The sequence below is a fragment of the Struthio camelus genome, chromosome 4, assembly GCF_040807025.1.
Source record: "Struthio camelus isolate bStrCam1 chromosome 4, bStrCam1.hap1, whole genome shotgun sequence".
In the NCBI taxonomy this organism is placed as follows: domain Eukaryota; kingdom Metazoa; phylum Chordata; class Aves; order Struthioniformes; family Struthionidae; genus Struthio; species Struthio camelus.
Window position 1 is genome coordinate 73,597,058 of NC_090945.1, and position 22,637 is coordinate 73,619,694.

The 22,637-nt window shown below is 37.4% G+C and overlaps 2 protein-coding genes across 2 annotated transcripts in view; both read right to left on the minus strand.

The window, feature by feature from the left end:
- Positions 1 to 2,671, minus strand: part of C4H4orf50 (chromosome 4 C4orf50 homolog) — an 82,860-nt gene extending 80,189 nt beyond the window's left edge. Inside the window, exons 1-2 of the mRNA XM_009686294.2 lie at positions 2,403 to 2,671; positions 584 to 722 (exon numbers count right to left, since the gene is read on the minus strand). Of these exons, the coding sequence (XP_009684589.2) occupies positions 584 to 722; positions 2,403 to 2,671 (408 nt within the window). The remainder of the gene's footprint in view (positions 1 to 583; positions 723 to 2,402) is intronic.
- Positions 2,672 to 7,117: 4,446 nt separating this feature from the next.
- Positions 7,118 to 22,637, minus strand: part of JAKMIP1 (janus kinase and microtubule interacting protein 1) — a 157,062-nt gene continuing 141,542 nt past the window's right edge. Inside the window, exons 23-24 of the mRNA XM_068943406.1 lie at positions 9,941 to 10,006; positions 7,118 to 7,222 (exon numbers count right to left, since the gene is read on the minus strand). Coding sequence (XP_068799507.1) covers positions 7,133 to 7,222; positions 9,941 to 10,006 — 156 coding nt within the window. The 3' untranslated portion in view covers positions 7,118 to 7,132. The remainder of the gene's footprint in view (positions 7,223 to 9,940; positions 10,007 to 22,637) is intronic.

Here is a 22,637-nt window from a genome sequence, read left to right on the forward strand (position 1 = left end):
GTGATCATACCACACAGGGGGTTGCACAAAAGAAGGCAGGACTCAAACCAACTCAGGAAAGCTGGAAGCGGGTACATGGGTACACAGAGCTAAGTAGGAAGCTTAAAGTGGATGCAACAGCCGGTGGGGCTCAGCTTGAAAATGTGTTAGCAATTCAAGAATCAGATGACAGGTTGAGCAGCTGCATTTTGTACAGAAAAGAGGCTGCAATAGTTGTGTTCTGCTCTTGTGTTACATATGGCATGGAATCAAACAAGTGCTTTACTGGGGAGCTAGAAAAGTGAGGTCTGACTTAGGGAGAAGGAATACACTGGCTGGGATTTGGGGGAAAGAAGGAAGTAGGAGCATATAATACCAAAGTTTAAAGGCCTAGAAGAGGGATATAATAGTGAAAATCATTAGAGAAACAGAAAGTGGAGCAAAAAAAACAAAGGTCTTCCGAGTCCTCTGGTTTTCCAAAAACAGAAAGCCTAAGATGATTTATTGCCTAAAAACAGGCTGGTTACTGGAGATGAGATTGACTTATAAGTTATTACCATAAAGAGAAGCTAAACTAGGTAATTTTAAACAATATCCTTCTCACCAAGTTCATCAGCTCCTCCTGAATGTCTCGCAGTCGCCCTTTAACTCGCATATTTGCATTTTCAACCTGGTGCATCTTCAGGTTTAATTGGTCAGTCGTCGCCAGAAGTGTTTTGTGTGACAGTTCCAGCTCTTTCACTCTGTGATATTGAGAATGAAGATATTTACTGAGTTAATTCTGCACAGTATGGTTCCAGATAGATAAGCACTCATCAGCGATGTATAGATTTATCTTTATTTTTTCATTTTTCTCCCAACAATAAAATAGTAACAAATCATAGATCGCTGGTTAATGAATAAGAAGAGTTGACCGGGTTTTGCACACTATATTGGAAACTCTCAAAGCTTTTAAAGACAATATCTATGCTCATTCTCTCTCTGATACGGAGATGAACACAGAAAAGGTGCTTAATAGGAAAGCCATAAGATGAGGGTTCACTGAAGCTTGGCATGTTATATGAAGTAATAATTTATCATAAAGATAACCACATCTTTGTTCTCTACATGTATCTGATCATAGGAGTTTGCTAGGCTCATGGTTAGCAAGTTCAAATTTTACAATGACAGTGAATGCTTCCTACCAAAACTAACCTTACAGCTTAACCACTATGTGTTTTGCTGACCTAACAGCAGGTATCATACCTGTAACATACCTCACAGTGGATGCTGAAACCTATAATGCATGTCTGTACTGATTTCTTCCATAAAGCTGGAATTTAACAAAATACACGTTCTCTTTGCTTGTTGCTGTTAAAACAGTAGCCAACTATGGTATGATGTGATGTTGTTCCTCTATATACAAGGAATATCTCAGACAATCTCATGGGACCCACCTTAGGGTTTTCTTTCTCTTTTCACCCAGCGCATCAAAATCTTCTCAATGGTTTAAACATTTTTGAATCCCAAAATATGCTCTTCTTGCGAAGCAAAAAATGTTTTCCTGTCTTTTACCTCCTGTTGCAGGTACTACAGCCTCCTCTTTTCTCATCTGAGAGATACACATTCCCCCTTCTGCACTCCAAGGTTATGCTCTTCCATATCTTGTTCCTTGGATTTCTTTGTTCAACCTTCAGTAATCTCCCAATGGTATACTTTTCTCATTTCCACCTTCTAACTCTGCCTCATTGTCCTTACCTGCCAAACTCTCCTGCTACCCCCATCCCAGCACTCAGCAAGGCTCCGTTCATCACTTTGTTCATTCAAAAATCTCACATGAAAACAGTTATTTGTGAATGACACTTATATTCCCTAGCCTTTTATCTATTTAACTTTGTTTAGAATAGTGCTATCCTTCAGCATCAAAAACTTGGTCTTGTTATTCTATTCAACTGTATAATTAATGCCTAATGGTACCTTCAGTTTTTATAATGTTTAGGATCAACATACTAAACTATATGCCGCTTTCTTAAATCAAGACTTCTGTGCAATACAAAACGCCAAATTTAAAGAGAATTGTATCTTATTCCAGAATTAATGCTTAACTTAAAAGAAAAGTGATCTATTTTACAAGCAGAATTTACATGTTATGAATATTTATGGATGAAACATTACGAGAAAGCTGCCTGGTTATGTGCTACTAGATTTTAGATCATGCTGTAAATCTCATTTAACTAATAAAAACAAAGATCAGAATATTGTATTTCTGTTTTGACAGCTACATGGAACACTTGTAAGTTATCTCATGGGTCACCCTAAAAACCCATTGAATCTTTCTTTTTGCTAGTTCTGTGCAGGTCGCTTTGACATCCAGTACAGAGGCAAAGGGAAGAGTATGTCTGCCATATTGCAGAAATTTTGAACACAAACAACCCTACACTTACCTATTTCTTAGTGCAGAATCTGATTCCTTGTAGTCATCTAAAACATTTTTCAGTTTTTGCTCCGACTCTTCCAGCTCTCTTATTCTGAGGTTCAAATTCTCTGCTTCAGCACTGTTTACATCTCCGTCGCGCACACTTGCATCTTCTAATTCCTGGAAAATCCAAGAAGTATCAATTTTAACATTGAAATTCAGAATATCAAATCCTTCATTACCGGACATTTTAATACAGTAGCAAAATTCTTTTTCTCTCTCAGATGAAGGATCCATGATGTTAAAACAGAATTAAGTTCTCAATGTATTGCCGTTGAAGCATGTTATCTTAGCCTCTCTGATGATCAAATGAGCAACCTTTCTTGATACCAAACACATTAATTATTCATGTAAGAGTCTCATTTCATTAGCCAAAAAGTAGTTTAGCATGGATGAAAGGAATCTCCATTTACAACATGAGATCCCTATAAAGGATACAATTAGACAAGTTCATGAAGGAATTAGGTATCAAACTTTTGAAAAGGGGATAATTTTCTACTAAATAGAGGAGTTAATGAAACTGTACCTTTATCACAGAAAAATCAACTTCTTTTGGCTAAATTATATCACATTTTATATTGTTTTGAGAAATAAAAATAAAAAGGGATGTTTCCTAGTTCAAAAGACAATCTATGACTATTTCATAGAACTATTCAATATATTTAACTGGTATTTTGGAATTCTCAATTAAATATTTTACTTAAAACTCGTTTCACCATGAAGCCATGCCCAAAAGGAATTTTTAAACGCAGAATGTTATGATAAAAGTGATTCATATGTCATCATACACGTTAATACAACAACTTATGAAGTAGATCTCAACAGATCCCTGCAATCCCATAAACCTCTGGGCTTTATCCTGAAAAGTACTTCCACATAAAACCAGGAAAGCACTTATACAACATTTTAAACACATGAAGGGTCCCAGCATCTTTCATGGGATTCTTCCTGTATTCAAATAAATCAGGCTCTATATTTTGTTGGCTGTAGACCAATGTTTAACACTTTGGGGGATCAAACCCATCTCTGTAATATGCAATCTAACCAGCAAATATAAGTCAGTTTAAGACCAGAATTCGGACATTCGCTTAGCATATGAGACACCCTGATCACAAAAATCAAACAATGCTCTCATAAAATTGGAAAAATTAATTCAGAAATAATACCTAGTTGACAAGGTATTTGTTTTCAAATATTACAAACTTTGTAGACATACCTGACCGAGAAAAGGCTTCCCTTAGGTAAGGGCACTTAGATAAGGAAGATTAATCTAAAACGGTATTCTAAAATTATTGGTTAAGGAGGTCTTAGTCCACTGCCACAATTAATGTATTTACAAGGAAACAATTTACATGGATGTTATATATTTAAACAAAATCAAGGCTCTTCTCCTTACTAGAGGTTCGGTCCAACAGAAGTTAGATCACTCAATCTTCTGCAGTTCAAGACAAGAAAAATAAATGTTTGGCAGCACTGTAACTGTTACGACTGATCTCAAAAATCAGAATCTTCTTGTTTCTGTCTTTGCTTACACAGCTGGGAGAGATAATTTAAAACCTGTGTCACAGAAAGTGAAAATCAGGCCCAACATCTTGCACAGATTGAATATAGTCAGTTAACAGGTGATAACTGTTCTCAGTTCTATAACAAATACCAGCATGCAATGGTTAGTAAGATTAGAGTGAAATATTCAGTTTTCAAAAGCTGCAAATCTTGCTGTCCCAACACAGAACAAAGGCATTATGAATCTCATAGAAAATTTCCCCAGAATCAGCCTGTTTCTTTGAGAAAACCATCATATGTGAACTACAATGTAACAAAACACATGAAAAATAAGAAGACAAAACTATTCATACCTTTGTAACAAGACCCTCTCCTGTCTTTGCAGGGCATTTACCATTGCAGCTCTTTGCTGAATGATCATTCTGTGTTTGTGCTTATAGTTTCATTTCCAATGATAAGCAAAACTACGTCCACGAGAAGGAAGAGTGTCTGTTTCTTTGCCATGCAAACCACATTTTCCAGTTTCTGTTCCTTCACCAGCACCTGGTTTGGCTATCCAAAACTCTATCTTTGGTCTTTCTTTTCAGACTAATGCCAAAGCTCTTTTTGCAATAAAGACCTCATTTTCCACATTCTGTCATCACACTGCCAAAAGCTTTAAATAAAACATGAAAAATCTCTATTTAAAAATACATTCACCAAATGCTCACTCCTTTTGAATAACATTTTGTGAGCAGCACATTCTTTTCTTTTGCATGATCCTTTTGCATGATCCTTGTGACTTGCTTGATAGTTTCTGATTTAAATTGTGCTTTGTGTCAGGAAACAGTGTTATTCAGACGCTCACATGAGCCATAGTTTGCTGCATATGACTGACTTAGTCTTGTGGTCTGCCTCAGCTCCTTCAGCAGATGATGATCTTGCCCAGTGATTCTTCGTGAAGGGTACATCTCTGATCATACTTCACAGCCTAAAAATTATTTGAGAGAACCAGCATCTTTTGAGACTGATTTCTGCACCTCCAACAGTGAGATATCCAGTTACTATGACAGATCTTTTCTGCAGCTTTCTTTGTGCTGTCTTGATTGTTCTTTGCCCTGTGTTTTTTTTTCAATTATATTTTCCACTTTATCTGATGTATTATCATAACTTTCTTATTCCACTGTATATTAAAGTTGAAATTCAGTGTTTCCAAAGGATTGGACTTGTGTCTCTGTAGTTCTCTACATAGCCCTTTTAATACAAAGATGATTTTCAAGAAAACTCTAGGGAGAAGAAAGTTATATTTAAATATTGTGCTACTGTTATCTTCATCTTTCCCCTGCATGCTACAAATAATAAAAAATACCTATTTCTTCATTTTGTCTTTCCACTTCTGAAACAATGACTTACTTTTCCCTCTTTGGAAGGAAAAAGCCTCATCTTTGTTGATTTTACTAACCATTCTCTATCTTAAACAACTCTTTTCACTTTCACTTTCACTTTCACTTTGCTTCACCCAAAATTCACCTTGTAGTTCAGGTGGTCAATGTCCATGACTGTGCTCATGTGCCTCTCCTTGGCGAGATTGTGTCAGATTTACTTCTTGGTGGCTAATGTCAATGTTCTTTTATTTCACTTGGGAGGATACCATCTTCTCCTCCATATTTCTTTTCAAATATTTCTCTGCTCATCACATTTTTCTACACAATGATTTCTGTACCTTCAAGCCCCTCTTTCTTCTTGAAGAGATAACTGACCATGGTGCATCATGCACTCTGTTTTCCTGACCTTTCAGTCCATGTCTGGATCTTTCATTCTCCCAATGACACTTTTAAAAGTTATTGCCTTAATTTTCAAAAGACATTCAAAATGCCATTCTCCAGCGCAGCTCCTAGCCACTTCAAAGCTTGCTTAATCCAATCTATCATCCTCCCTTGCTATACAGCCAAAATCTCTCTCTCCTTTGTCTGTGAATTTCCAACTTACATATTTAATATGAATTTTATCACTGTGGGATTCTAAACCTCTGTGTGTTCCAACTTTGAACAGTATTTTTTTTTCCTTGTCAGCTATTTACTACAGAGAATTTATTGTCAAACACTTAGCTTTTAAAATAGATATTAAAAAGGAGGTTCTGTGTTTCCTGGGTGAAATGCAAACCACATTTGTTGAAAGCATGCAGTATGGAGACAAAGATCTCAGTACTGTAATAAAACCATTTGGTAGGTAATAGTTCACATAGCAGCTAGTAATTGCACTTGAAATTTTTTTTTCCAGTGTTTGATTGGTGTGCGAGTGTAAATTCCGCTTTGAATTTTTTCAGTGTTTATGAGGTGCTGGTCCTTATTTGATTATCAAATCATTCCAGCCTGAAGCTACATCTTTAAAAAAATCTCTAATTTTAAATTCAAATATCTTGCAGCTTGAAGTATTATGCAAGCTGTTTTAAGAAAAAATGCACCAATTTAAAGCTGCTCAAATAAATATTTTCTATTTTTGCATGTGGACTCAGCTGTTCACTCCATAGGCTCTTTTAATATCCTGCAGAAAAAAAAAAAGAAAAGAAAAGCCTGCTCAGCTTTAGACTGATAACATTTATTTAGAAATAAGTGTTGGCATCCAGCCCTAAGGGCACAGACACCCACAATCTTTTCCTAAAAGTTGGATGCTGTCTTCAAAATAACAAGATCAAAGTTACCATCGATAACCACCCAGTCTGCCTTTTAATAATCAACAATAGGCAAGAGTTCAATTAACAAGTAACTATATTTAAGTCTTTTAACATGGGCTTTGTTATGTTACGTTAATCAGAGACAGATTTACCTGTGGCAAGATGAATTAAGGGAACTCGCCCCCCACATTCACACCTCAATATGATGTGTGCTCCTGGAAATGTGAGAATTGAGTAGCCATTTTGCGTTGAGTCGTGGTGCTTACAGGACTTTTTAAAAAACAGCAATACCTGAAGTTTTAGACCAAATGTACCTGCTCTGCAGAACTGAGAGACACTCATGTCATTTAAGGCAGTTAGTATCCAAGAATGCAAAGTCATTTCTAGCTGGGAACCTGATGACCTTCTGCAGAAGTCTAGGAAGGTGGCTTAACGATCCAGGCTTTATTTTATAGCTGGTCTTACTCTATCTTAGCAAAACCCTATACCCTTACCCATGGTTTCAGGGCCTTATGAAGACGATTCTCAAAACATGCCAAAATCTAAGAGTTAAAAATTGAGTACAAAGAAATATAAAGAATACCAACCACACTTCTTGGCTCAGTTGTGTCATCAAGGCCACAGAATGAATGCTAGTGAAAAAAACAAAAAAAGGAACAAAAACTATAAAATAAGATCAAAAGAAAATGAGGAAAAAAAGAAAAGAAAAAAGATGTAAGATCTGCAATATGAAATTCAATGACATTATTTTACAGTAGTATCTTACACGAATATTAATTGAGTTGATCTGAAAGAGAGATACAGTATACCAATCTTTCTCTGAAATGAAGTCACATGATCCAAAATTCAATATTTAAGGGCAGTTATACAAGTGGTAAAATTTGAGGATTATGTAAATTCCAGAAACAATAGGCCTGGTTATATGACTTAGTTAAGCACGTACTTGTAATTACATGCCTAAACGCTTTCCTGAAACAAGACTTACCAAGCCAAGGGCACAAACTAAATGGAACTTGAAGTGTAGAGAATCAATTATAAAAGTATGACATGGGCTTAAACGACACTTGTTCCTCACACATCAGCTGGTAGAACAAAGCTGCCATTCTACATAATTATCGTATATAGCCTTGGAAGTAGCATTGCTGGCTGAAGAATCTAAAAGTGGGCAAAATGCTGCCATTCTTATTTTCTAGTTTGGTAGAATTTCACACAAATTGTAAAAATTGAATTCATTCATAAAGGAAAATAAAAAGCCATACTCATGACACTATATGATGCATTGCCCTTAGCTGCACCCAACAACAGGGCTCAGCTACAAAAACTTCCATTCCTCCAAAGTGTAAGTCTTCCCTCCACAAGAAACTCATTGTGCTCAATGTTAGCAGCACAGAGATATCAGTCTGCAGCCACAGACATGCTAAATCTTCAAAAGAACAATGAAGGAGAACTACGCCATTCACTGATCCTCGGACAACATGCTCTTCCCTGCAGGGCAGTCAAATTCATAATGAGCTTTAATGTCAAGGCAAAAAATTTAAATGTAATATAGCGCGTGTACAAACATATAGGCAAAGGCATTAGATAGGCTAAGCAGGCAGTCACAGGCACAGCATTCGGGGGGTGACAGCTAATGAGAACCATAAGAACACAAAGTCAGCAAATTATTAACAAGAGCAACTTAGTTTTATACCAGGCAGAAGAAAGCCCTCCACTCATCTAGGGGAAGAAGGATGTCAAAAAATGATGAAGCCTTGAGAAGTTTGCTGCTAATGTAACATTAAGGTAAAGAAAACATTAACCATTTTAATTCAGTACCAGCTTTCTGCTGAGGCTGTGGTTAAGCTGTTTCTTTTCCAGTACTTTTCTCCATCCATTGCACTGACTAACCAGCATAGATCATTTGAACTTCCATTGTCAACATTAGCTCAATTTCGCAACTTGGCTAATCCACTATCTGCGCTGTAAACTATCATGGCAGTGGACTGACAACACATTTTTGACAATAGTAAAATTAGAGAGATTGCTGTTGTAGAATAGGTGGTACTTGGATTGGAGAGCAGATAAAACACAGTACTTGCCAATAGTTAACATGTCAGAGACCTATTACCTACACCTCAAGGTTTCTTTACCTTGAGCAGTGCAGTATCTTAGACATTACCAATTAAGTGCAATATCTTAGACATTACCAATTGCTAGGCAGGAACGGCTTCAGGTACAGCAGTGGCCCAGGGCAGAAAGGGCAAGGGCAGCAAAAGAGCCTTCTGCTGGTGGATGCTGCCTGTGTTTCCAGATAGTGGGAACACAGATCACTGCTCAGCCTTGCTGACATGCTAGCCACAGCCAGGGTGCAGAAAGCCCAGCTCCTCAGAGCTCTCTAGCTTATCCTCAAGATCAACTAGATACCATGGTTCAAAAAGTGTAGGAAGGGTATTGCAGAGGAGACAACTACCATGGGGGCAGGAAGGGCCAAGGAAGCTGCTGAGGGGACTGGAGTAGCTGCTGCATAAACGTGCAATACCCCCAAGGGATCATGCAGGCAGGAGCGCCACATCCTGAGAGTAGCTGAAGGAGCGGTGAGAAGAAAGCCTTCCCCCATCCCCAAACCCTCTCACAGCCCAGCAAAACCCCACCGACCTCTTCCACTGGTTTAGAAAAAGCAACTAAAATATGTCACTAGAGCACGGAGAAAGCCTCACTGTCAGCTTGTGCCCTGCAGGACAGCCTAACCTCCACAAAACTGGGAAACATTAAAGTCCACAGTCAAGGAACTTGCTGACATCTCCGGACTGGGGCCCCAGTGATTTAAACATTTTTGTTGCCTTAAGGCTCAATCTGAACATCTTCAAAACTGGAGAATATTTGTATTCAGGATATTAATTTGAAGTTTGTTCCCGTTTTAAAGTAAGAGACATTTTCGATTTGCAGTATTCATCACATGTGCCTCATTAACTTTTTTTTTTTTTGAGAGAGAGAGAGAGCGTGCGCACGAGAGCTTTGCAAAGGGGCATTATCTGAAGAACAAGGTTGGGATAACCAGTTCTTTCAAATATAGACAAATCTGTTTATGGTTTCTTGATTCACAGCAATTCCTTCCCTTCTTGTGCAGTGTTCTTCCAGATCCCTCATTTCCTTTCCATACTTGGTGGAAAACACAGCTAGCAAATAATTTTGAGCAGAATAGAGACAAAGTTTCATTTAGCGCAGAAGTCATTAGAAATTAAGTTTGATATTTCTTGTATTGAAATAGGTCTCTCAATATTAAAATAAGTATGAGTAACTTCAATCTAGCAGTGAAGAAATAAATTAGTATGGAAGAAAGTCCACCAGCATTGCCAAGGACTTTTATTTACCTTCTCCTCAATTTCTTTGAGTTGCCGCTTTTGAAGTTCTATTTTATCTTCTAGTTCTCGAATCCGCTGCAACAAACAAGAAAAACAGAACTTATAATATCTTTTCTCAAAAGAATATGCACCTGAAAAGAAAAGAAATAGATTAAAAATGAAGAGAGGAGAACATTTTATTATAATGATAATACATATGAATAATAATTAATAGTAATCCATTATGAATGTAACACTTCCTGTACAGTTACACTGGGCATGCTCTTGGCAGGATTGCCCCAAGCTTCCATGAAACCATGGGAACTTAAACACATTCAGATGATCAGAAAGTCTAATCATCATCACCTCTTAATCACAGCCATAACATATGCACTCGGAGAAGGCCAAATAATACCAGAATTCTTGGAAGTGCAACAAAACTACTTTTTCTGCAACAGGCAGAAGTTTTCCACTTACGTAGACAGCCAGCAGTTGATACTATGACATTTCATTTTAACTCTCTTATCTTCCTTCTCTATAAAACATAATTAAGTTTTGGGCACATTCATGCTTGCCCAGAAAAACAGAGCACACTTCAATTTTCAGATCATCACAAAGGTATCATCCTGACACTCACCTCCATCCTATTACTAGCAGCACCTCCCACCACAGTCAGAGGTCTTCTTCAGTGTAGGTGTCCTTATTTTTAATGATTTTCCTTTTTTGGTTCCATAAAGGATCTCTGAAAATATGACATTTCTGGGTCCACAAATCCTACCTTATTTCCAGCCCCTTGTTTCCCTTCAATAAATTATACCCTTTTTTAATTTGCTGCACTTCCACATTAACAAGGTATATTTTACTGCTTTTTTAGTACATTGTACTTGTTACAGATGAACTACAGCACAGTTGTAAAAAATTATTTTGATAGGCAGAAGCCTGGGATCTCCTACTGACATCCACTGCGAGTCAAGGAATGTCTTTATAATCCACCAGCTTCTTCTGGAATTAACGTGCTGACCTCAGCCTGGCCTCAAAAATTAAGGTTACTAACAGTTCCTGAACTTTGGAAGGGACACTATCAACTAAACAAATTTCTTAGCATAGGCCAGTTTTTGTACCGATCCCAAAGCATTTTATCATTCCCAAAATGTTTTGACCAATAGTATCACGGTAGCCTATGAGAGCCCTAGCATTGCGGCAGCTGACACTTGGTATTGCTTTGAGAACCACAGAGTTCAGCCTGAGTGTTTTACATCTAGGCTGGAGCCACCCTAAAGATGAGACGCATCCACCCTGCGATGCACCCTGCCCCCCTCGTATCACACTGCACTGCTCAGAGATTTCCTCAGACAACACAAAGGTACAAATTAGATTATCCTCATGTGACAAGACCACATGCAGCTTTAATTTCGTTTTTCCCCTACTACATCTGAATTGATTCATACTTCATCTGCTCCCCGCTCAAGGCATAACTCCCTCTCAAGTGATTATTTTCATACACTGTATATAGCAGGAATATTACTATCATTGTAAGAAGCCGTGCAATGAGAAACAGGCAGATGTAACCACTGCTGAGATCTATGATCCACCAAGTTACAGTCCTATTTCTCCTCTAGGCCTTCAAGCTCTGCTGATTCCTACTTACAACCACATCCCAAGTCTGAGTGACAGACTAACTCTCTGGGTGGTCCTGCTATGCTCTCTAATAAAATTTGAACAGGGTGAGATTAGTGGAGAGAAGCAATATTTGCAAATATCATTTTCACCTTTAAGAATTATCATACAAGTCGTTTTTGTTTTTTTAGTATCTGCTGAGAGCTTGCCTCTTATGGGGATTCCAGAAAAAGAGAAATAAAAAAGCTCCCAAACATCTGGCGGCTTTCTCACCACAGGGTTTAGAGCAAGTGTTTTTTTAGAAAAGACCACTTTAATTAGGATTAGTCAGCATTTTTCAGATTTGGGAATTCTGTTAATTAGGAGAAAAATTAAGATGTTATTATTCACTTATGAATTTTTCATCTTTTCAGAAGCCATCCCTGCAGCTCTTCAGAATAGTTCTAAAAATAAGGGCTGAGGTTTCTGTTTCCCACTTGTCACGCACAGCTCTTAAACTGTCGCAGCTCTTAAACTCCATGAGACTGGCAGAGCAGAAAGACAATGATTAGACAGAGAAAAAACAGTTTGGTTCGGACTGAAATGGCAACAAAAGCAATAACATTATCACAGTCTAAAAACCTCCAGTCAGTCATGAGGTACAAGCACGAATTTGATCTATTTTCTACAATATCATTTTCAGAAAGGCGAAAAGCTATTCTTCCTTTTCACAGCATAGAAAACAAATACCCAACGTGATCTCACTAGCTTCCTAAAGCTACATGCAATAACTGAGCAACAGAGTTCAGGGTAAGACTTTTGGTTAGCAGTTCCCAGCTCTAACCGGTGACTCTTCCCTACACCAACAGAATATATGCTGCAGCAGCTTTTCAAATCTACATCCATGCATAAGCTGATATGCAGATATATTCTTTCCTTATATAACAGTTACCTTTTAAAAGAGTAATTAACTAACTAGATCTTCTCTGTACTGCCTAGAAAATACCAGATCAGATTTTTTCACTTTTTTTTTTTTTTGCAGTTTCCGCATTATTATACTTGTCATTGCCAGTAGGTGTCTTACACTAATTTACTTATAAATACTTATTCACTGTGATGAGGATACAGCGAATGCCTCCATCAAGTAAGCAGATAAGGTATCCAACATCGATGAAAACTAATGATAACTAATATGTTATTCTGTAATAAAAGCTAGGGTATAAAATAAAACAAAAGGTAAGGAAAAAAAGCATTTTTGATCAAGAGTTGAAAAGGCTAAAGATAGAGAGTATTCTAAAGCTGACAAAAATAACATTTTCCAAATAATCAATTTGAATACAAAGGCAATCTAGGGGAATGATAAAAAAGAATCTAGGGGAATCTAGAGGAATTTGGGAATGATAAAACAGAATACACACAGGGTTGAATTTCATAGCAGTGAAAATCTACACAAAATTTTCAAAATGACTAGATCTATGTCAGTAGGGCAGATGCAGACAGGGCAGATAGATAGAGTCAGTAGGGCAGATACATACTATACACAAACACACCTGTATATATAGAGACACATTCTGTAAGAATGATTTGCCCCCTAAGGATAACATGTTGAAGTCAACGCAACTCATGTTTAACTAAGTAGAATTCCCCTTACATGAATGGAAATCACGATGACAGGGCTAGACCAGCAGAAGCCTTAAATTGCAAATGGGTAAGATTTTGTAACCACCTTTTCTCCACAAGAACTAGAGGTGAAAACTACAGAGATCAGAATTTATTCTAAAATGCAACAGTAGGCTGGAATTTTCCACCAGGTATAATAACTTGAGCAGGTATAACAACTTGAGCGTGTTTACTTCTAGGTGTTTATTTGCTTTCCCCTGGAGAATTGTAGGCGGATTATCCAGGAGGATGAAGTGGGCGTAACTAGTCCAGTCAATATCCTGTGATTGCACAGGGTCAGCACTGGAGGATAACCAGCCTAGCTCAGCTATTTATATATCCTGAAAAATCTGATTTAACTCATGATTTAACTCCATGTAACCAGAGAAATGGCCTTAAAATACATACATATATTTGCTGTATATTGACAGGAAAAAAACAAGTTTACATCTGTGCAGGGTGACTAACACAAAAATATTATTATTTTTCCCCATTGTGCCCATGTGCATTATAGCATTAACTTGATCATACAAGAAAAAAATTTCCAGAATATGATTTTCAAAAATAGATGTAAGCTAAATGCAATAATTCCAGCTTTAACACAAAAATAGCTTCCAGAAGCAGCAAGAGATGCTGTCAAAGGTTATATTAAATTATTGAGAAGGAAATTACATAAAAATTACACATGCTAATTAAGACCAAAAGCAGGACTGCTTGACATTTTATATAAGCATTTACATCTCTAGCTATTGTCCCTTTATTTGCAAGAATTACTAATCAAGAAGCTGTGGACTCACACTCTGTTCTTCACCAGCTGATTAGAGGCTTCCAATGAATTCTGATTTGTTTACATTTTCAAAAGCATATCTGTGACACAAGCTGTGCAGAGCTGTTTTATTGTTACCAACAAATTCTATCTACTCTCATAGTTGAGAGCATAAATTGATGATCAGTGAGTGAAGCTTTTCCCAATATGCAATATAGAGATATAACAACTGTATTATAAAAGATCCATCCGGGTCTGCCCCTGAATGAGGTTCTCTGGACACTAAAGAAGCAGATGAAATCCAGTGCATCGTCAACTGGACAAAAGACTATGTGAAAAGCAACAAAATCTACAATACCCTGCCACCAAAACATTGAGAAAACTGGGCTAAGACATGCAGGCAAAAATTAAGACGCTGGGCAGTCATTTTATTTGTTTCCATTTTTTAAATAGAGAGGGACAGAAGGCATAGGTGCACGATCTAAAACCAGTGCAGCAGTTGTTTCCTTTAAATCCCTGGTGCTGGTCACAGCCAGAGAGGGCTGTTGGCCAAGTGGAGGAGCGTTCTGCTCAGTTCCAGTAATTCCCGCGTCCCTACGGTTAATAGCTGCCTGTTAGGCACATGAGTGCACCTTTTGGGAACTGAAAGGATTCACGGGAATAATGCTGTGCTGTCAAGTCACGCATCCATACAAAGGAACTACAGTAGGCAAACAAAGAGCCATAGTCAGCTAAAAATAGTGCAGTGAGAACATAACCATGAATGAGAAGCGTGCAAATGCTAGGAACAGCCCTGACAACATCGATGCTTAACACTGCCCATCTTGCTTGCATTCAGAAACGACCTGCAAAAATTGTGAATGTTGATCTAGCAATTGATTTTATTTCACTAGTAGACCAAAACTCACAAATGTAAGGTCGGTAGATTGATAAATTTGTGACTATCTCTCCCCGTTACCCACTCTCCATATGTGCTGGTCCATCACCTGCATGGAGCTCTCCTGAATTTTGGAAAGATGGTTGGCTGAACATCCATTTCAGCACGGAAAGCACCTACCTAATAAATCATCTTTCCATTAGTAACACAGGCTCCTGCTGCTTCCGGGTAAGGGCTTGCAAGTCGCTGAAAGCAAGCAGGGGTCAAAGGGGCCTACTGCTGTGCTGCGTTAACCAGCAGGTGTCTCTGCTAGCCCAGCTACGGCTGGAATGGCAAATTCAGTAAAATTAGGAATAAGGCTCATCTGCAAAATCTGTTTGCATTCCCAGACCGCTACAGAACGAACATGCTGAAGATATAGAATATATGCCTTATTTATGCCTTATTTATTACTTAGCTGCAGTTCAAATAGACTTTAACATCCATTATAAAACATTTCTTTATACACACACACACACACACACACACACACACGTATATTTACATATATACATATATATGTATATATGTGTATGTATATATGTATGTGTGTGTGTGTGTGTGTGTATAGATATGTATATATATCTTGACAAAGGTAGGTGGCTCTCAGCCACAGCCCTGTTGGACAGCCCTGAAACACTAACTATTAGGTAAGAAGGAGATAAGACTCAGAAACTTAAGACAGCTAAAGCATAATTTTTCTTCTATAATGTAAAGAGAGGCATACACCTGCAAATCTGTTAAAGCACCCCTAACACTTACTGCAGTATTTACGACATTACCTCAGTGAACAGAGCCATAAGAAGGAAATTTAGCATCAGTCACTTCCAATTTTATAAATACAGCTCGCTGCCTGTAACAACCACATACTGCTCCTCCCCTCTAATTCCTTGTTTGTTTTGCAAACACAAACTGCCTTTCAAATTGCCCAAAAGCAGGATATTAAATGTTTTTCTCAGCAGATTCCTCCTAAGTGCTCATGACCATCATTTCCTCTCTCTTCATAATGGGAAATTTGTTTTCCTGGAAAAGGCTATACATCTGCTGAAGTGCCATAATTCACTGAAAGCAATTACTTTACTCTGGGATACGAGGAAGGCAAGGCTATTTATTGTAGGTTGACCAGTACTGGTGGGGAATCTAAGGCAGTTAGCTCTTATTTTCAGAGGTAAGAGGACTGAGACAGAAAGATGGGAAAGGTGGTGGGAGTGCATAGCATTACCAGAGCTTGCTAGCTCCTGCAAAGTGTTAGGTGGTTCCACAATGCCTTAATACTTCAGGCACAACACTTCATGGAAATAAGTAGCCAGCACAGGTCTGAAAAGAGCATACAGGTGGATTTCTGCAGCACTGTGCCAGGACTATCGCGAGCTCCTAGGAGCAGGGCTGCTGGATGCAATGCCCGAACGCTCAGGGCACCTCCTAGCCGTCTGGACCTTCTGCCAAACAGCAGGTCACCATGTCTGCACATAGCTTCACTTCATAAGTCGGATGCTGCCTGAGCTAGCCTCTGCAGGACCAGTTCAGGGGTCTCTGCACCCACAGCTCAGTTTTGCTGGCAGACAGACAACTTCCCTAGAGAGAATAGTTCTTTGCCAAACACATCCAAATTCAGCAAAAGGCTAGAAAATGCTGGATGCAACTTCATTGTTGTCATTAATCCAACTTAACGTCATTAAGTAAAAAGGTGCAAGAAAAGGGATACTACAGCTTAAGTAATTGAATTAAAGGTAATAGGTTCCTAGCAGACCACTCAGATCAGATAGTCCTCTATCAGTGGGAGTGATATTAATGCGTTGCCAGTGGAGAACCAGGTAGATACGCTAGGTACTGAATTCAAAAGGCAAATTTCTGTAATTTTTAGCATGCTAGGGATCCCATGGCTATAGTGCAACTCTAAGGAAATAAATATCTCTGGAACCTCTGTGTAATCAACATTTGTTTGAAATGCAATTGGCACCAAGATGCACGCAAGCCTGGGAATATTATTCTACTTTTGGTAACAGAGAAATTCCAGTAACAGTGGCTTAGAAAACTCAGTTTGCATTATGAAGCAAAGGACTACAAATACTGAAGCCAGTACTGGCAAAAATAATATTGCACTTCAGTTACTTAACACCCTTGAATGGTTTAACCAAAATTTAAAAACTGTCTAATTAAAAAAAAAAGTTGATTGCCTTCCCATGAAGTACACGTGAAGCACATGTGCCCATCATGTGTTAGAATAACAATGAATCTGCATTAAGTACTTTTTCCATGAATACAGTGCCAACTCCAAGGAGCACTGAAACAAATGAAAATCCTTCCACTGAACTCAGTGAGCAATGAATTGCAGTCACAGAGCCATCATTCTTCAACAGGAGGTAATAAATCAGTGCAGTAATGATTTATCATCATTTTGAGATTTTGGCATGCAAGGAACTTCTGCATTACAAAGAAAGAAAATTGATTTGAGATGTAAAGAAGTCATGCTACTTCATGGAAGTAGCTGGGTCCAAATTTCCCACTAAAAATGTGGGTTCTCCTCATTTTTCCTAAGTTCTCTTTTTACATTGCTTCAAATTCTGATGAGAAATGGACTATGCCTTTCTCTACATCTACGCAGCCCCTTACATACATTTTGTTTTTTTCCCCTAGCTCCCAGACACTTTTTTGAAGCAAGCACAGGCTGTGAGAATCCTGGTGTTTTCTGCTGATTAGGCAGTGAAAGAAGGCCTGTGATGGAGAAACCTTTCTGTTTGGGAGGTGCACACTGGATTGAAGAAGTGGGCTGCTTCAATCAAGCCTTTTGTCCTCTCAAATTCACCTATGGCATTAGCCAGTCATTCACAGTCCTGCACCAACATCTCAGATGGCTTCAAATCCTCAAGGATCTGTGCCAGACAGGGAAAATTCTGCCAGGAAAGGAACTTCTATGGCAAATTTCAGCTGCCAGACAATGATGACCACTTCACCCCTTAGACAGGCATCAAGCAGCAGAACTGATGTCCCTATTTCTTAGATAAATATCTAAGGAAAGAGCCCATCTGACCAAAGGTATTGTTTTACTAACAGCAATATCAAGAAGATTAATTTCTCTTTCTGTAAAATATTCTCTTTGCAAGGCTAATACAGTCGTGAAAACACAAGAATGTATTAATCAGAGATTTAGAAATCACCTCAACAGTTCCTGTGATTCACTGTTATTGGATTTACATACATCAGCAAATCCAAGAAAACAATTTGATAATTTTAGCACAAAGCAGACAAAGAAGGATTTGCTAAGCTGCTTAGAGACTTGGCTCTGAAATGTTTGAGAGGTTGAGGTCGATGTACATTTACAGGATATGCACTATGGATGGACTACATCAAACACGAACCATATTTTAATTCTTAGAAGCCAGCATACGATCAAGAATGTATCTTATTCTGCAGCAGCATTTAGCAAGGGAAAGATTTCATCAATCCTACAAAAGGAAGAATCAATATTATTTCATTACATCACACTTTTTAGCAGCTTCTCAACAATATTAGGACACAGGTACGTAAGATATTTAATATGATAGCATAACTTTGTTCCATGTAAAAATTTAAACAAAAGATGAGTATAACATGACTTGCCTTTAGCTATTATTTAAATGACTAAGCTGATGGATAAAATTCCTTAATGGGAATAAATATATTATTTTCTTCATTTTTAAAAACACTATACATTTTAATAGCTATTTTAAAACCTCTATTGCATTTACGAAGTAGCAAATAAAAAATATTCCCTTTGACACTTCAAGCAAGTCAAGGATTTATATCAAAACATATCAAAGCATTGCTTGCTATGAAATTTTAGAAGATAACCAGAAAATTTGCACTCTGAGTATATTTGACCCGTTTGTATTGTATTTTAACTGCCTCTCCCCTCTCCTGCCATATGCATTTATTCAAGCTCTTAAGTAAATTCAAGGATTTAAGGATTCAAGGATCCAAGTGTTCCCTTTAGTCCCATATTCCTAGAATTTGATTTTGCACGATGAACATAAGGAAACAAGCAAGCATACTGTAACAGCATTAGCTTAAGCTATTTTAGTTGCCTTCTTGTTTTATTTAATGAACTAAAACTTAATATAAATTTCAGCTGCTCAGATATGACAATAATACACCACTTTGGTACACTACACCTCTCTGAATCTCATCAAGGTCTTTATTTACAGATCGGGTAACAATTCCACTCCTTTGTGTGTTCTGCAGTCCTACGATGATAATCAAATTAATTGTTGCTAAAGTAGGAGAATTGCTCTTGCTAGTCTTTATTATGCATTTGCAGTTTCTTTTTTTGCCTTCCTGAGGAGAATGAATCTTTTAACAGCTCCACTGAGGCACCTCCTGGCACAAAAGTTAATAAGTATTCAATTGCATTGATCTTGGTAGTAAATCAGTGAATTTTTTTAATACAATTTAGGTTAAAATAACCATTTGTTAGAAACTGACGCTGGATGACTAGCTGCACCGTCAGATATGAAGTTACAGCTCAATATTTACTAGTAAGCTTGGTTATTATTAGCACTGCTAGCCTTATGATGTAGAAAAACTACATCATACATTGATATAAGACCAGAATATGAGCAGTCCTATTGTTTCTCAATAGGGGGAAACAATAATTAAAATCATATAATCTATATAGAATGAATGGTTATTCTAAGTCTATGTGAGCTTAAAAGATAAAGCAAGTTCAACATCTAAAAATTGACTCATTGACAGCAGAGATTCATCATTTGGCAAAAAAAGCATCATGAAATACTTATTTAACATTAAATTTAGAATATTTATATTCTGTTATTTAAATGGCAAATTTTAATCTAAGTAATTCTTATGATACATATTTAATTTTCACTTCTGTAATAATGTTCACAACCTGCTTCCTTTTTAGAATTGCCTTTCCTCTGTAGCTCCCACCGACTGACCTTCCTAGGAAATAGGACATTGAGCATTTCCAGAATTTCAGCTGAGAGTTTTTCTGGATTCTAATATTACTTTTCAGGCATACAGTTAATCTTATCTGGAGTATAACCTGAATCACACCTCATTTAGGACAAAGGCAATATACTTTTTAGATATACTCTGTAAGTGTTGTATGAGTCATACTATCATCACTTGTACAGATGCATTATAAAGGCAGTTACCAAAGCAAGTATAACTTGATCTGAAGTCTAAACATACATACATAAGGAAACATTATAGGATAAACATACAGAAATGATTGAAATTAATTCTCATCTGCCATGCATCTCATCAGATGCCTTTAAGAGAAATTCATGAATATCAAAAATGTATCAACCGTATGTATCAATCATATGCTGAAGAGCAAAGCACAGAACACTTCCGAAATGAAAGCCTTAACAATTGCAAAGGAAATCACTGGCTGCCCCACGGATTCCTCTTCTTGTACGGCTGTACACAAATAGCTAGGGATGAACTTTGTAGCTCCCTAACACTTCAGATTTAAAATAAAAGCATTAAAAACAGCTAGTCTCTGTATGGCTTTAGATTATCGGAGACTTTTCCCAATTATTGTTGGGTAAGTAATCTTACCAGTAATATTTCCAACTACTTTCTCAATTCTGTCTCAAAGCTGTTTTTGACCAAGACAGCCTATCCTGAGTACAAGACATGCGCCAGAGAGGACAAACTGAAGCCAATATCCTCCCTAGGCCTACTAATCAGGTACCTTGAGCACAGCATCTTTTAATACTACATAGGTGAACATTCACCTCTCTCTTCAGAGAGACATTCAAACGTTAAACCTTAATAATTTACCTTGTGTGAAAAATAGATGGTCTATCAACTGTAACAGATTACACAGCAAAGTGGAACAGCACAGTCTCTGGATTTATTCAAGCTCGACCTGACCATGAGCAGTATATCAAGTGATAAATCTAAGCTTTCTCATTTAGGCTGGCAATTATGTTTCAGCAATATACAGAAAACCTTCAAAAAAACCCAGATATGTATCCTGAATAGTTGAGCTGTTAGGATCTTACAGATACGGGGACATCTGATCCTATGATTTTCTGAACAAACAATTCCCCCATGCAGACAATTCGATAGTGTAAGATAGTGTAAAATTCACTGAGATTTCATGTCCACTCTAGCTGTGTTTGACCCATAACCTGTAGGAACTCAGCTCTTCAAGCCAGAAAAAAAGGAAGGAAGGAACTGAATGAAGCAAATGAGTTGAGTGTTTCTCAATTACAAGCTACAGTTTTATATTCTGACATTTCGTTTTATATTCTGACATTTCTGGATTTAAAAAGTAACTTCTGCTTGTCTTTTTCTCAGTATCTATGAAAACAAATGCCTGAAAAATCACATTTGCAATGAATTCTTCTCTATGCCAGTGACTCAGTTTTGAGTTATCTCCGTTTGTCCTAAAGGACACTCCTATACCTTCTTTAGTAAAATTTGTTGAGACAGTGGTAATTTCTGCTTTTATTTCTAATGAGTAGTCCAACCTGCTTGTAGGAGTAAAGGCTATAGTTTCAAGTAAATATAGTTAAAACATTTGCAACTGTATTCCAATTATTCAAAGCAGAAATTTGGATGCTTTCAGCATTCCAGTTGATGTTTTATGTTTAGGTCTAGAATTGAAGTGTTGGTTTGTTTTACCCTGCAAAGCTGAGTTCCACCCAAGAGTAGCTGCCTTAGAATAAAACACCCCCACCTTAGTACAGTGACTGCAGCGCAACTCAGTAAAAAAAAAGTTTTACACTTTTGGGTAATGACACAATGAACTAACACATTTTTTTCTGTTTCTTTTTCTTACAATTTTATATAAAGATAAGTGCTGTGGGAAACAACAGGAAGTTCCATCTAAACCTGAGAAAAAACTTCTTTACTGTGAGGGTGACAGAGCATTGGAACAGGTTGCCCAGAGAGGTGGTGGAGTCTCCTTCCCTGGAGATATTCAAAACCCGTCTGGATGTGATCCTGGGAAATATGCTCTGGAGGACCCTGCTTGAGTAGGGAGGTTGGACTAGATGATCTCCAGAGGTCCCTTCCAACCTAAACCATTCTGTGATTCTGTGATTCTGTGATAAATTAATAAAATCTGTCTCTCATATACTCTCTGATTGGCAGCAAACATTTTTGGAACTGAATATGTGTCAATGTGCTGTCCTGCAAAGATCTTCTAGGCTCTCTTTCTACTTAAAATAAATTAAAACGAAATCAAAGTAAGTTCTATTTTTATTATACTTTCTATTATACTTTTTTTTCCATGTTTGAATACTGCCAATAGAGCAATTTGAATCATCTATCCTAATTTAAAGTCAGGTTTTGCTCACTTTCCACAGTTTCTTACTCCACAAGCAGCTACAGTCATACCAATAGGAATATATTTCAATTTAGGTCTCATTTGATATATATATAAGGCATCATTTGACCTTCAGAGCCCACAACCACACAGTTTTTTTCAGGAGATCTAGCCATAACACTCTGATTTCTTTCTTTCTTTCTTTCTTTTGTTATTATTAAATAAGTTTGCTTAAGTAAAACTTTGAAATCACTACTTCAGAAACGTATTTCATTGCTCTGTTTGAAATATCTTTTACAGAAGACAGTCTTTGTAGCTACACTCTCTAGCAATGGCTTACTGTGAAGGATGTTATATATATAAAATTATTCTTTTTAACAGAACCCACTAGTAATGATCCTCCATTTTGTCAAACGCACAGAAATTATGATGCACTGGCTAAGGCACAAATGTTACTCTTAAACGAAGTCTTGCCAAAATTAAACCAGACACTGGCTTATAAAGAGCT